Source organism: Schistocerca cancellata, chromosome 6, assembly GCF_023864275.1.
Source record: "Schistocerca cancellata isolate TAMUIC-IGC-003103 chromosome 6, iqSchCanc2.1, whole genome shotgun sequence".
Taxonomy (NCBI): domain Eukaryota; kingdom Metazoa; phylum Arthropoda; class Insecta; order Orthoptera; family Acrididae; genus Schistocerca; species Schistocerca cancellata.
In genome coordinates this window covers 606,867,393-606,882,378 of record NC_064631.1, presented here as the reverse complement: position 1 = coordinate 606,882,378, position 14,986 = coordinate 606,867,393, and the positions used below count along the sequence as shown (strand labels likewise).

At 40.0% G+C, this 14,986-nt stretch overlaps 1 protein-coding gene across 1 annotated transcript in view; it reads right to left on the bottom strand.

The window, feature by feature from the left end:
• Positions 1–14,616, bottom strand: part of LOC126088448 (transcription factor GAGA-like) — an 84,710-nt gene extending 70,094 nt beyond the window's left edge. Inside the window, exon 1 of the mRNA XM_049906590.1 lies at positions 13,947–14,616. Within this exon, the coding sequence (XP_049762547.1) occupies positions 13,947–14,132 (186 nt within the window). The 5' untranslated portion in view covers positions 14,133–14,616. The remainder of the gene's footprint in view (positions 1–13,946) is intronic.
• Between the last annotated feature and the right edge of the window lie 370 nt (positions 14,617–14,986).

Below are 14,986 nucleotides of genomic sequence, written 5' to 3'. Positions count from 1 at the left end.
TAGCGATTATGATTCATTATAGCAATTATGGTTACAAAAGGTAATACATCAATCAATAAGGCTAGGAGAGTGTTTGTGCTACATAGAGCAGATAAGCAGTTATTAACATCTCACTTAGACAGTGAATTGGCATCACTTGGTTCCAGTAAGATGGATGTAGAGGAATTATGGGCACAGTATGATCAGATTGTAAATAACGGTCTGGAGAGTTACGTGCTTAGTAAGTGGATGAAGGATGGAAAAGACCCACCATGGTTCAATAATGAAATTCAGCAAATGCTGAGAAAGCAGAGGCTGGTGCACTCTACATTCAAAATGGGATGCACAAATGACACCAAGTGAAGGTTAGCAGAGATTCGCATGTCTGTGAAAAGATCTATGCGTGAAGCATACAACAACTACCACTGTCACACCTTAGCAAAAGGTAGCAGAGACGACGAGAAAATTCTGGTCATACGTAAATCACTAAGCGGGTCTAAGGCTTCCATTTAGTCACTTGTTGACCAGTCCGATGTGCCAGTTGAAGATAGCAAAACAAAAGCCAAAGTTTTAAATTTCACATTCAAGAAATTGTTCACACTGGAGAACCGTACAAACATACCATCATTTGACCATTAGACAGACTCCCGTATGGACGACACAGAAATAAGCATACCTGGCACAGAGAAACAACTGAATGATTTGAAAACAAATAAATCACCAGGTCCAGATGGAATCCCAGTTTGATTTTACAAAGAGTACCTTACGGCATTGGCCCCTGACCTAGCTTGCATTTATTATGAATCTCTCGCCCAACACAATGTCCCAAGTGACTGCAGAAAAGGCGGAAGTGACAAAATCATATAAGAAAGGTAAAAGAACGGAACCGCAAAATTACAGACCAATATCCCTAATTTCTGCCGATAAAATTCTTTCTGGGTTTGCAACCGCATTGTCAATATGTAAAACTACCAATGGTTCGGCCACTGCTGCAGGTGACCTCCTTCAGGGTGTTTTGTTTACTGTAAACAAAACACCCTGAACATCATCACTTGCAACAGTGACCGAAACGTTGTTTTTTTTAACATAATGACAATGCGGTCACAAATGCAGAAAAATTTTATTGACTGTTACAATGGCCGCGGAAGCCTACGTTTATATCCCTAACTTCTGTTTGCTGCAGAACCCTTGAACATAGTCTCATTCGAATATAATAAACTTTCTTGGTTTTAGACAGCATCACTCGTGCAAAACTCAGCAGGCTCTTTTCTCACATGATATACTGAGAACTATTGATGAAGGGCAACAGACAGATTCAATATTTCTACATTTCCGGAAAGCATTTGACATTGTGCCCCATTGCAGACTGTTAATGAAGGTTCAAGCATATGGAATAAGTTCACAGATATGTGAGTAGCTCAAAGACATCTTAAATAATAGAAACCAGTATGTTGTCCTCGACAGTGAATGTTCATCAGAGACAGGGGTATCATCAGGAGTGCCCCAGTGAAGTGTTCTCTATATACATAAATGATTTTGTGGACAGGTTGGGCAGCAATCTGTGGTTGTTTGCTGATGATGTTGTGGTGCATGGTAAGGTGTCGAAGTTGAGTGAGTATAGAGTCATTTAAATATCTGGGCATAACACTGCAAAGCAATATAAGGTGGAACGAGCATATGAAAACGATGGTAGGGAAGGGTGAATGGTAGACTTCGGTTCATTGGGAGAATTTTTGGAAAGATTGGTTCTCTTGAAAAGGAGACAACATATAGGACATTGTGCAACCTATTCTTGAGTACCATTTAAGTGATTGGGATCCGTACCAGGTAGGATTGAAAGAAGACATCAAAGCAATTCAGAGGCGGACGGCTAGATATGTTACCAGTAGGTTCGAACAACACGTAAGTGTTATGGAGGTGCTTCAGGAACTCAAATAGGAATCCTTGGAGTGAAGGTGATGTTCTTTTTGAGAAACACTATCAGGAAAATTTAGACAACCGGCATTTGAAGCTGACTGCCAAACAATTCTACTGCTGACAACATACATCACATGTAAGGACCACAAAGATAAGATATGAGAAATTAGGGTTCGTACAGAGGCACACAGACAGTCATTTTTCCCTCGCTCTATTTTCGAGTAGAACATGAAGGGAAATGACTAGTAGTGGCACGCGGTAACCTCCACCATGCACTGTATGGTGGCTTGCGGAGTATCTACATAGATGTAGATATTCTAGCACTGAATTTCTTTGTGATGGATGGTGATGGCTTGAGGTGTGGAGACAGAGGTCAGTGTGTGTAGATTTTCTATACGCACTGTGGTCCAGGGAACTGTCCATTTTTCTCTTAGCTAAAACATCTAGGAAAGATAATTGGCCCTCTTTTTCAAGTTCCATTGTGTATTTTACTGGTGCTGACATAAAATCTTTATATCAGGTGATCTATTATCAAAGGAAATTCATCCAAAGTTGGAGAAGGTTTAAAGGGAATTTGTTATTTGTTTTCAACAGCTATGAAATAAATATGCATAGATATGTAGTTATGCTTCCTAGTTCACACAAAAAGTCATACAGCAGCAGGAGAAGAATTACTTTAATGATTACAAAGTATGCACAATGCATTTTGGAATTATTTCCATCTTCAGGAATCTGAGTGCACAGTTAGGACACAGACAAGAGCGTTACCAGTTGTGAGAGTACTGTAATTTGATATGACACACTACTTGGGACTCCTATGTGACTTTGTCACACCTTTATTTGTTAAGAAATAGCTGACTTATTTCAAAATGTCATTCCATTCTTGAAGAAAGTAACAAACTGTAGCCAGAGATGAACACATTGAGAAATTGCATCATGTGATAGTTAGACAAATGGAAACTAAAGTTGTAGCTAACAACTGATGCCACAGGTGAATCGGAAGAAAGAGTATGGTACACACTAGCTGAAGAATTAAGAATGATACAGTTTTATGCAAAATAGGTGCTCCATTTGTTGAATGTTGACTGTATAAACCTTCTCCAATATTGGATGAATTTATATTGATGATAAGTTACCTGTCACACAAATATTTTATGTCAGCATGGTATTCCAGTTTAACCTCAAAACACAAAACATGACTATTTCAAAAAAGAAACTGCATCAAAGATTAAGTTTATTTTTGATTTGTTTAATGTACAACATGTACCAAAATAAGGCTGAAAAAATTTTCTCCTTGTCGTCGTATGTCTGTAATTAGAATATGTTTTGCAATTCTACTATAATGTAAATTTCAGAAGAGAAACAGATTTCAAACTATGAGAATAATGGGGACTATGAGGAGTAATGAGAAAGATCCAGGTTGGACCTCTGCTCAACTACTGCATCAAGCATTCACATTAAAATGATTACTATAGTCCAGCCTTCGTCTGCTCTACAATTTTTACCTCCCACACTTCCCTACATTTGCAAATTAACTACTCCCTGGCATCTCTGGATGTCCTACCAACCTACTAATTCTTTTAATCAAGTTGCACCATACATTTCTTTTCTCCCTCATTAAATTCAGTATTTCTTCACTAGTTATCCAACTTACCCCTCTTTCCACAACAACATTACAAAGTTTTATCCAATTGGATAAAAAGTTAAAATGGATACAAATAGATATGTTAATCAAGACATTCAGTTCAATATGTTTTGCTCTCAGGAACTGTGATGACATAAACCTAAGTGTGAGGATTATTCTGAATATTTTCACTCCCTATTGTCTTCTGGAATTATCTTTTGGTGCAAGGCACCAAAAGTAAATAAGGTATTTATTCAGCATGAATGAGAAGTTATTTAAAGTAGACTACTGCAACCTTGCAGAAGCTTTCTTAAGGATCTTGGCATTCTTATGCATGCTTCACAGTTTATTTACTCCCTAATGCTTTCTGATGCTGATGATAAAATCTGTTTCTGCTGAACTGCGATCTATACAACCACAATACAAAACAAAACAAAAAATGATCATAAAAAGCAGCCTTTAACAGCTAGCATTTGCACCCTTGGGGAACTTTGTTTTATGGACATTACGCTGTGTTACAAGGCATATTACTGTGCCTAAAGCCTCAGTTCCTAAGGAAATCCTACGCAGTGATCTGATGACACCACGACCGTACCACTGAGTGGATAAAAGTAAACAGTTCAGTTTGATGATCTTGTTTAAGTTTAAAAGTGCTAGCTGAGTCTTTGTAGCCTTTGATGTTGCCAGCATTAGGAAACAACACATAAGGTTCAGAAATAGGCATCTGAGCATGGCATAATATCCATAAAACAAAAATCATCCACTGCGGCCTATTGTAGTTTCAGAGAGGAATTTCTTCTCATGTATAAGCTCTCATTAACACAAAGCAAAGAATTAGACCTTACCAATTCAAAAGAAAAATAAAAACATACTTCATTAGCAATTCCTTCTACAAATTATTTGATTATCTAGAACCAAGGAATGGAAATTCCTGTTAGCTACATAGCAAGTTGGAGTGTTCATTTTAAAGCTGCACAACGGATAGTAACATACTCCAAACTGTTCTATGTTGTTACAGAAGTAGGAAACTACTTTCTTTGAAGAACTTAAATGTAACCAAGAAAATATTTAGCTACCAACAGAAGATTTACAGCAGCTGTTTAATATAACTGAGGAAGCAACTGCTTTATTCACAGCAGCATTTTCACTGCTAATCTTGAAAGTTACACTTAGCGGCATCAGCATATATAGTATTAAGTAGTATCATGACAATGATTAAGTTTATATGATGTGCCTGTCCTTTGTTATTGCATACCTTGGCTCGTTCCATGTCCCTGCAGATTTTCCTTTATGGGATTTATGGAACACAATGAATAAATGAGAATTAACAATTAGAGTGAGGAGCGTCTGTGATGATGATGATAGGTTTGTGGAGCACTCAACTGCGTGGGTTCACCAGCGCCCAAAGTCCCAATTTTTACACAGTCCAATTTTTACACAATCCAAATTAGTCATGGTTACGAATGATGATGATGATGCTGCTGCTGCTGATGATGATGATGAAATGATAAGGACAACACAAACACCCAGTCCCTGGGCGAGGTGGAGCATCTATATCACCCACAGCAACTCTTCAGAGTAAAACAAGTGTTCACAGCAGCTAGCGAGTGAATGGACACAAAAAGCATACTGATACAAAAAGGGTTTATCATTACAACACAAAATTAACATGAGGAGGCTTCCAAGCTGCCTTCACCAGCTTTACCAGCATCTTGTCACTACCCAATGAGATCATCTCTCTTCTATTTCCTTTACTTCATTTTACACAGCTAAATGTAATACACCACTGAAAAAAAAAGCAACATCCACAGGGGCAAAGTCAAGTGATCCGACAGGGATCTCAACAAATTCAGACCAAATGAAACACACATCACATTAAAGGATGTCCAAACAGGCGCTTCAATGTATAGTGCACTTCCTTCTCTAACAGCAACGCAGGCATGTATTCTCGTGTGCAGAAAATCTTATGGTGCTAAATGGAATCCTGCGACAGATTGTCCCAAGCATCTTGCTCCTTTCGTTGCAATTCGGCAACACTTCTGACAGGCTCTGGAGAACAAGGAAGTTCCTGCTTCATCAAGTCCCATACATTTTCAAGTGGAAATAGATCTGTTTTTCTTGCTGGCCATGGCAGTAGTTGTACACCAAAAAGATCATGTTGCATAGCAGCAGCTGTATGTGAACATACAGTGTCCTGTTGAAAAAGCACTTCACTTCCTGTCAAATGAATGCAGTAATTTAGCATGGGAATAACAACCTGTGCAATGTAGTGGGTGCTTGTTACTTTACCTCGCAAAAACACCAGATGTGATCACAAGTTGTAACTGACGCCCTGCCCCCCTCCTCTCCGCCCACACACAATGAAGCCTGAGGTGGGACCTGTGTGTCATGAGCATACGCTCTCCGGAATAGGCCGCTCACCAGGTATACACCATATGCATGTATGTCCATCACTCACACAAAGACAGCTCCCACGATCATCACTGAAGACAACACAGCACCATTCCAATCTTCAGTTGACTCTTTTCCAGTAAAGGCATTCGCGATCTTAGTTCTTCTGCAAGTAGACAGTTCCTAATGATAATCTGGTGACAGCCACTGCAATATGTGCCCAAATTTCTTCCCTGGACGATGATTAATCAGCCACTGTGGCTCGGACAATGAGCTGATCTTGACATGTGTCTGTCCTACACAGCCATCAAGAACCTGGTCTACAGGTAAAGGAATGTGCCAGAGAGCACTACTGAAAGCAATGATACACCACAGATCCATTGTGTCTAACTTGTGCAGCTTTTCATCAATGCATCCATCCAGTTTCCTGCAGGCCCAGAAAGCGACTCTGTTCAACAAGATTATTTGCTTGTTGTTGGAGCACGGTCGTACCCTAGAATTAATGTTGCACTCACTGTTCGTGTCGAAATTCAGTACAGGTACTGTGTGGAAAGAGCGGGAGGTGGGGGTGGGGGTGCACAGATAAGCTCGAGCACCAACTGATCGATGACGAATATGACAAATCAATCACTAACACCATAGCCCCTCAGTATGCACATATTATACCCTGGTGTTGCTGAGTACAGTCCACACAGGCACTGCCTTCTACCCTCCACGGCAGTTTACACGGCTACATTTCCCCCAATTCTCTCAGCTTGGCCATTTCATGGCAATTTTGCACAATAAATGCCGCTTGGCTATACGTTTGTGGAAGTTACAACACCAAGAAGGAATAACAAAAGTGACATGTCATGCACACATGGCTTGCAGTGATATACACTGATCAGTCAGAATATTATGACCACCTACCTAATAGCTGTTATGGCCACCTTTGGAACAGATAACGGTGGTGATGCATTGTGGCATGAAAGCAACGAGGTCTCGGTAGGTCGCTGGAGGGAGTTGGCACCACATCTGCACACATAAGACACCTAATTCCCAAAAATTCCAGTGAGGAGGCAATGAGCTCTGACACCATGTTCAATCACGCCCCAGATTTGTTCGATAGGGTTCAAGTCTAGCGAGTTGGGGGGCCAGCAAATCAACTGCAACTCACCACTGTGATCCTCAAACCACTCCATCACACTCTTGGCTTTGTGAAATGGTGCATTATCTGGTTGAGAAATGACACTGAAACAGGATCATCATGGAGAGGCGTACGTGGTCTGCAACCAGAGTACTACACTCCTTGACCATCACGGTGCCTTGCACGAGTGTCACTGGACCCACAGATGCCCACGGGAATGTTCCCTAGAGAATAACAGAGGCACCGTCAGCTTGTCTCCATTACCACAGTACAGGAGTCAAGGAGCTGTTCCCCTGGAAGACGACGGATTCACGCCCTTACATTGGCACGATGAAGAAGGTCTCGAGATTAATTAGACCGTGCAACACACTGCCACTGCATAACGCCCAGTGCCAATGGTCATTTGTATTTCAGTCGCAGTTGCCGATGTCACAGTGTTAACATTGTCACGTGCACGGGTCCCCAGCAGTGGAGGCCCCTTCATCAGGAGTGTTCGGTGTACTGTGTCTTCAGACACACTTTTACTCTGCCCAGCATTAAAGTCTGATGTTGGCTCTGCCACAGTTCATCACCTGTCCTGTTTTACCAGTCTGCCCAGCCTACAACATTTGACATCTGTAATGAGGGGTGGGCACCAAAGCCCATGACATCTGGATGTGGGTTCACCTCGGTTTCGCTACATGTTGAAGGTACTGACCATTCGAACACCTGACAAGTCACACAGTTTCCAAAATGCTCGTGCTGATCCTCCAGGCCATCACAATGTGTCCTCGGTCAAACTCAGATTGTGTACCTTCCCCATTCTACGTATGGAGAGCACACTCACTGATACTACATGCACTAACAGTCGTTCCTCACCAGGTGGTGATGCTGCTACTGCCTAGCTGGGTTTATATCAATAGTAGGTCGGCAGTCGTAATGTTCTGGCTGATCAGCATAAATGAAGCATCAACAGTGCAGAGCAATAAAATAATATTAAATGCCCAAAATCAACAACCAGAGATGATACTGAGGGCTGCAATGAAGGGGCTGTATATGTGATAACCTGGATTGTAACAAAATTGAAATGTATGTCTGAGGAGTGGTAATGACAATGGCTCCTAACACTGACCGAATTTCAGCTGTGTTAACTAAAAGAAATTCAACTCACTTCATCCCATCAAAAGAATTCCTACCACAGTATATGAACACCCTCCAACTCACTGTCCAGTCACACTTCTAATCAAAGACTTGAACAATTACATGTTTTAGTCTAAAGTTGTGAATTATTACTTTGCCTCCTTTCTTTGCCAGTAAGCAGAATAAATAAATTACTACTATAGACTAAAACATGTACTTTTTCAGTACCAGTATTGTATTGGTCACTGTAACAACAGTGTGTCAGGATTATACAGGGTGAGTCACGAGGAAAGGAACACGCTTTGAGGGGTAGTAGTATTAGTGATTCTGAACAAAAAACTTCATATGGACGTATGTCCTATTCCGAATGGTTTCTGAGATAGAACACATTTAATATCACTTTTGTAAGTTTTTCTTGAATAACTCGAAAACTGCACCCTCCTGTGAAAACGTGCTGCAATACAAAATTAAACTATATTAAATTTGCTATAAAAAAGGTCTTATTCATTTTTTTAAGGCCAATTTGAGGTAGTTTCCTGACTTGATAGACCACAAGTGTCCCGTATCAAACTGTTAGTGCAACTTGTTACCTCGAATTGGCCTATAAAAACTACATAAGCTACAGCACATGAGCGTCGAACGAGTTTTTCAATTTTCTTGTGCTCTCTTCACACAAACCATTAGTTCTAGAGAAAAAAATGAATAGGACCTTTTTTGTAGGAAATTTAATATAGTTTAATTTTGTATTGCAACACGTTTTCACCGGAGAGTGCGGTTCTCGAGTTATTCAAGAAAAATGTACAAAAGTGATATTAAATGTGTTCTATCTCGGAAACGATTTGGAATAGGGCATACGTCCATATGAAGTTTTCTGTTCAGAATCACTAATACTATCACCTCTCAAAGCATGTAACTTTCCTCCAGACTCACCCTGTATAAAGACTTGAACCACCTGATTAAATCGATTCTTCACCAACCCTACCCCATTATCACCACACTCCCAGTTTCTCCCCATCAACACCCCATCCCTATACACTAACATCCACCATGTCCATGCCTTTACTGCCACAAACCACTACTTCCCTCAATGTCCTGGCAACTCTAAAACCAACACCTCACTTCTTATACATATGATCAACTATATCTTTACCCGGTTGACTGAAGCATCCGATCCACGGCTTTGACCCGTGATGTAAGGCTGTTGTGGTGTGTGACGTCATGATGGCGCGGAATTTAGCTTGTGAGAGTGGCGTGTTTGTAGGTGTCATTTTGATGTGATCGGTGGTACTCTCTAGTGGTGTGTTTATGTGTTGTGTGTTAGGTGATGTTTTTGGTTTAGTTTGCATGTGAGGCATGTTTATAGGTGGCGTATTGTTGCGGTCAGTGGTTCTCTCTGGTTGTGTGTTTATGGGTAGCATGTTACGTGGCATATGGGGTTCACTTGCATGGTAGCATTGCACATGTGTGCTATTGGTAGTGGCTGTGCTTTCAGCAAAATATTTTTCAGTGAGTTAACGATTTTGGTTTTGTTATGTCAACGTTATTGTAGGTTTTTTCATCATGTGTGAATTTTGGTTAACTGCTTTTTTTTATGTCTTTGGTAGGTATGGATATGACTGACAAGGTCAACAGTTTTCGGTTTTCGATTGTCGGCAATGATGGGGGACAGTGCAATGTCTCTAATAAAATATCTCCAACTATTCAGATTTTTGGATGAAGTGTTCAGTATGTCGTGAAGAAATGAGGCTTACTAAAGTTCCAGCGTCTCGGACCAGGGACGGCTATATGTGGAGATGTCGTAAAGGTAACAGATCAAGGGAAGTATTCGATTCCAATTTTGTTGGTTTGTGTTTTTTGAGGTAGTGATGATTGTGGAAGTGGTTGTAGTTTTGGGTTTTATGATTTGATATCGGCAGTTTCTGTTGACCTAAATAGGTCAAGGGAAGTGTTCGATTCCAATTTGTGGGATCGGGAGCTGATGTTGAGCTATATAGGTCAAGGGAAGTGTTCGATTCCAATTTGTGGGATCGGGAATTGCTGTTGGGCTGTATAGGTCAAGAGAAGTGTCTGATTACAGAGGATATTGTGATTAGTGGAATTTGGGGAGTTTTATGTTGTCGGTTTTTTTTTTTTTGTCGCTTTGTGTGGTTTGGTATGGCGGTGTTTGACTAAATTTGTTTACATTTACTTTGTCCCCACCCAAAAAACCCCAATTTCCCATGCTTGTCCTGTTAGTTTCATTAGGTTTTTTGTGGAACATGTGTGTGTTGGTTTCTCAATGTATTTATGTATTTTCGTGTTTGTGGTCATGTTTATGTAGTGACGTCATGGAGGCCATATTGGAGTCATAGTGTACGGTCGTTTCCGCCATATTTGTGTCATGGGTCAAAGGAGACACGTGGAATCGGACGCTTCTGTATTTCCCTTTACCCTTTACTATTCCCCCTCCAGGTGAAGATATGCAAATAAACCTACATCACAGCCATGGGCATGCACATACACCAAACTGTTTTCAGGAAACCTAGAGGAAACTGTCACAGCCACCCAATATCCTAAATCAACTCTATTGTTCAGGTAAACTGATGTTCTCTTCATATTCTGGGTTTGCCGCACTTGGTCCTTTTCACAGATCAGCAACCCATCCAGCTGGTGTGTGTGTGTGTGTGTGTGTGTGTGTGTGTGTGTGTGTGAAGTGTGTTTTATCACTAGTTGCATTCGATGAAAATAAAATGGATCAAGGCACTTGCTAGACTACAGAAACAGTGAATATACAGCTGTAACAATAAGTGGCAAGTGGGACAGTCAACGCAATTTCTGAAAGCAGGTTATCTGCATTACGAAGTTTAAGAACTGAGATAGGAACCACGGTTTACACTACAGAAATGTGGCCATTCTGCAACATCTTAAAGTACTGAGGTGGCCAAACTGTATGCCTGATGCCGCGTGCCTGACCTTGCAGTGAAACATCAATCAGTAAGTGTGCAGCAGTCAACACATTGTGAAACAGAAATGCAAAAAGACCAGCTCCCGTACACACCAAAGGTGACGAAGACAAATGGAAATTAATCTCATTGACAAGGTCATTAAAGAGGGAGCGCAAGCTCAGATAAGACAAGGATAGGGAACGAAATCGGCTGCGGCTTTTTCAAAGGAACTGTCCTACAACTCACCTTAATCAAGTGAGGGGAAATCACGAAAAGCCTAAATCTGGATGGCAAGACAGATCTGAACCTAGTTTCTGCTGCATGCAAGTCCAGCATTTTACTTCTGCACCATTTCGGTCCTATGAAATTTGGAAAAATATGACAACTATAGCCACAGTCTTATACAAAGAGAAGGTGTAGGGGCAATGTGCCACAAAGGTGTACAGAGAAAATTTTAATATACATTAAAGTATCATGTCAAATTATGTTTTGGACATAAGATTGAGATAAGTTACTCTCTAAAATTCTTCCCCTCCACTCACAACAATTTAAAACAAATTGGCCAGGTCTACATTTCATGCACCTTTAAATTATTAGGTGTGTGTGTGTGTGTGTGTGTGTGTGTGTGTGTGTGTGTGTTTTGATGGTGATTTTTTTTTTTTTTTTTTTTTTTTAATCGGCTAAGCTACAGATTAGCGTGTGTCACCACGACCAGGATTTTGCACCACGTGTGCCCCAGGGAAGTGTGATAGGACTGCAGTTGTTCTCCATACATATAAACAATTTGGCGGACAGGGTGGGCAGCAATCTGTGTTTGTTTGCTGATGATTGTGTGGTGTACGGTAAGGTTTCGAAGTTGAGTGACTATAGCAAGACACAAGACGACTTAGACAAAATTTCCAGTTGCTGTGATGAATGGCTGTTAGCCCTAAATGTGCAAAAATGTAAGTTAATGCCTACTTTTGAGTATTTCTTGAGTGTTTGGGACCTGTACCGGGTCAGACGGAAAGAAGACATCGGAACAATTCAGAGGTGGGTTGGTATATTTGTTACCGGTATGTTTGAACAACATGTTAGTGGTACAGAGATGCTCTGGGAACTCAAATGGGAATTCCTGAAGGGAAGGCAGCTTTCTTTTCGAGTAAAACTACTGAGAAAATTTAGAGTTAACTCGTATTTGAAGGTGACTGCCGAATGATTCTACTGCAGCCAACATACGTTCTGCTTAAGGACCACAAAGATAAGATACAAGAAATTAGGGCTCGTACAGAGGCATAAAGACAGTTGTTTTTCCCTTGCACTATTTGCAAACGGAACAGAACAGGAAATGACTAACAGTGGTACAGGGTACCCTCCACCACACACCATACAGTGGCTTGCGGAGTATCTATGTAGATGTAGATCTCAACCAAACTGTCACTTTCCAGCTTAACCTAGACCTCAGGCTATGCTACAGATCAGTCTGTCACCACAACCAAGTTCTTTTGCTTTCAGGTCAGCTTTGTCAACTAATCACTGTGAAAATACACAACAAAAATATCACAGCAGCCATTAACATTAAATCACTCATTAAGGCCGACAACTAGTATCAAATGTTCCTCTTGACTGAAGTATAGTAGCAATGCTCTTAAAGAGTGCACTCTGGCAGGCCTCAAATAGTTTCATGACAACGCGTGAACCTGGAATTCCAAAAAAAAAATGGCAAAAGAAACCATTTATCCATAATGGCATGTAAGCAGTCCCCATCCACCAACCTACTCTTTACTTATAACCACTAGAACATTACTCATATACAGGAACACTTTACAAAGGGCCGTCTGGTAAATCTAAGATGGTGGAATAGGTGAACTGTGAATCAATGTTTCATATGATTTGTTAAATTAAATCATGGGACTAGGGAGTTGGGGGCGTGAAGATAAGTGATCTGTTTTTATTGTCGAAAGTAATAACACATTCACCTCTTGATCATACATGACTAGGCATTGCCAAGGTCTGCACATGGGTGGCCCATTGTAAACTTTAGCCATCATTCTTTTGGTTACAGAGTTTTCATATCAACTGTTCCACATTTAATCAAAGATAATATTTCCCTTAGTAACAGAATATTCTTTCAACAGGTTGACTTCCAAAAGCTCTTTAGACTAATTTGTTACTGGGGTTTGCTTCAGAATGCCGATTTCAGTACCTACCACACTTGAGGTTGGTAAATTTTTTTAAATGTTGGACAAAGCATGGGCAAATTAACAGGAAATATTAATTATTTGCATGGTAGGTTAGTAACAAGTATTATGCATTTTTCAGCTAATATGTGGCTACATATCACTATTTCAGCAGCGGCTTTATTTTGTATGTGTAGTTTCACACCATAAAAAATGAGGAAGTATGATAAAAAAGAATAATTGAGTAACACTTTCTTTAAAATATAAAAGTTCAGTAGGCCTAAGAGAAAAGATCTTTCATTTACTCCGATAAAGGAAATTGTCATCATGTCAGATTTTTTGAGCAATAGAAGTGTAGTAAAAAAAAAACATCAAACTTCCTTAACGTAATGACGTTTCAGCACAAAGCAATACTATTTTTAACTGGGGAAATGACTGTGCTGATCCCAATTGCTTTAATGTCTAGGAATTCAATCCAAATTGCTAGAATACAGAAGTAGGCCTGTATATAAAACATAATCGCTTACTAGGGCAATATATGAGATTACCATGCAGTCAATTTTGTCAAATTACTAATAATTTCCAGTAATCAAATTTCCACATCAATAAGATGAATGTGTATAAAGGGTGTGAATATCTACTATCATCCAAAATAAACATTTTTTTTGTTTTTTGTTAATATCACTACGATGGAGAAGCATTACAACCTTCAGAAGGTCCAGAAGAAATGGGCTTGCTGCGCTGAGGACTATTTTATGTGCGGGAAAACTGCGGCCACCAGCTGCCAGCGTCACATCAACAAGATCTCCATGGCATCTCAGTAGCTGAACGGCAGATACAAGCGACGTACCAAACTCTCCCCATGACAAACTGTACAGCTGACTGCTCCCCATATTTTGTCACTGCACGTTTGAAATGTTGCGTTGGTGAACAATGTATGGCTACTGTCTTTACTATCACACAAAAATTATTCTATCTTGTCGCACACACGCAAAATAGATACTTATTTTTGCCTCTTAACAAAAATGACACACAACACCTACGAAATAAAATACTGAATAAGCAGCATAATCACAACTATTCAACACCTCGGGCTACTGCAGTTTCAGACAAGGGCACTGATGCATATCAATTTGGCTGTTTGACTTAGTTCATCAGCATATTCTACAAAAGAATAAATATTACTGTCATCTGACAGCTGAACCGCAACTTATATCGCGTCCTGCATACACATGTAATACAGAACGTTAATTACTGCGACATAATATCGATATGATAACGTTTGTTAATTAGCTGTGAAATACTTAGCGTACAGCACGAAGTAAATTACTTTGGTTACGCGCTTAATCGATTACTCCAATTCGTACACAAAAATTATGAAAGTATAACAACTTGATTTAGTAAACTAACATTGCTGCCAACATACAACAATAATTAGGACAACAATTTTCCATGTCTTTGTTATTTTCAACAAACCGAAACCGCTGTGTGCGATTATTTATTACATACATGTATAATACTAGAAATTAAGTCTTAGTTCCCCAAAATTTATACAGAGCTATTTTTTTCATAATAACGACAATTATGCAAAAAGATAAGCCTGCCAATCACAGTTGCCATAGTGGAGAGGGAATTTCAAATGTTCCCTGCTGAAATACAGAATTATAAGGGACGATCAAAAAAGTTGCCGTTTGATTGCACTGCTGCAGCGGACATGCAACGTAGCGTGACTTCGATGCGCGTGTAT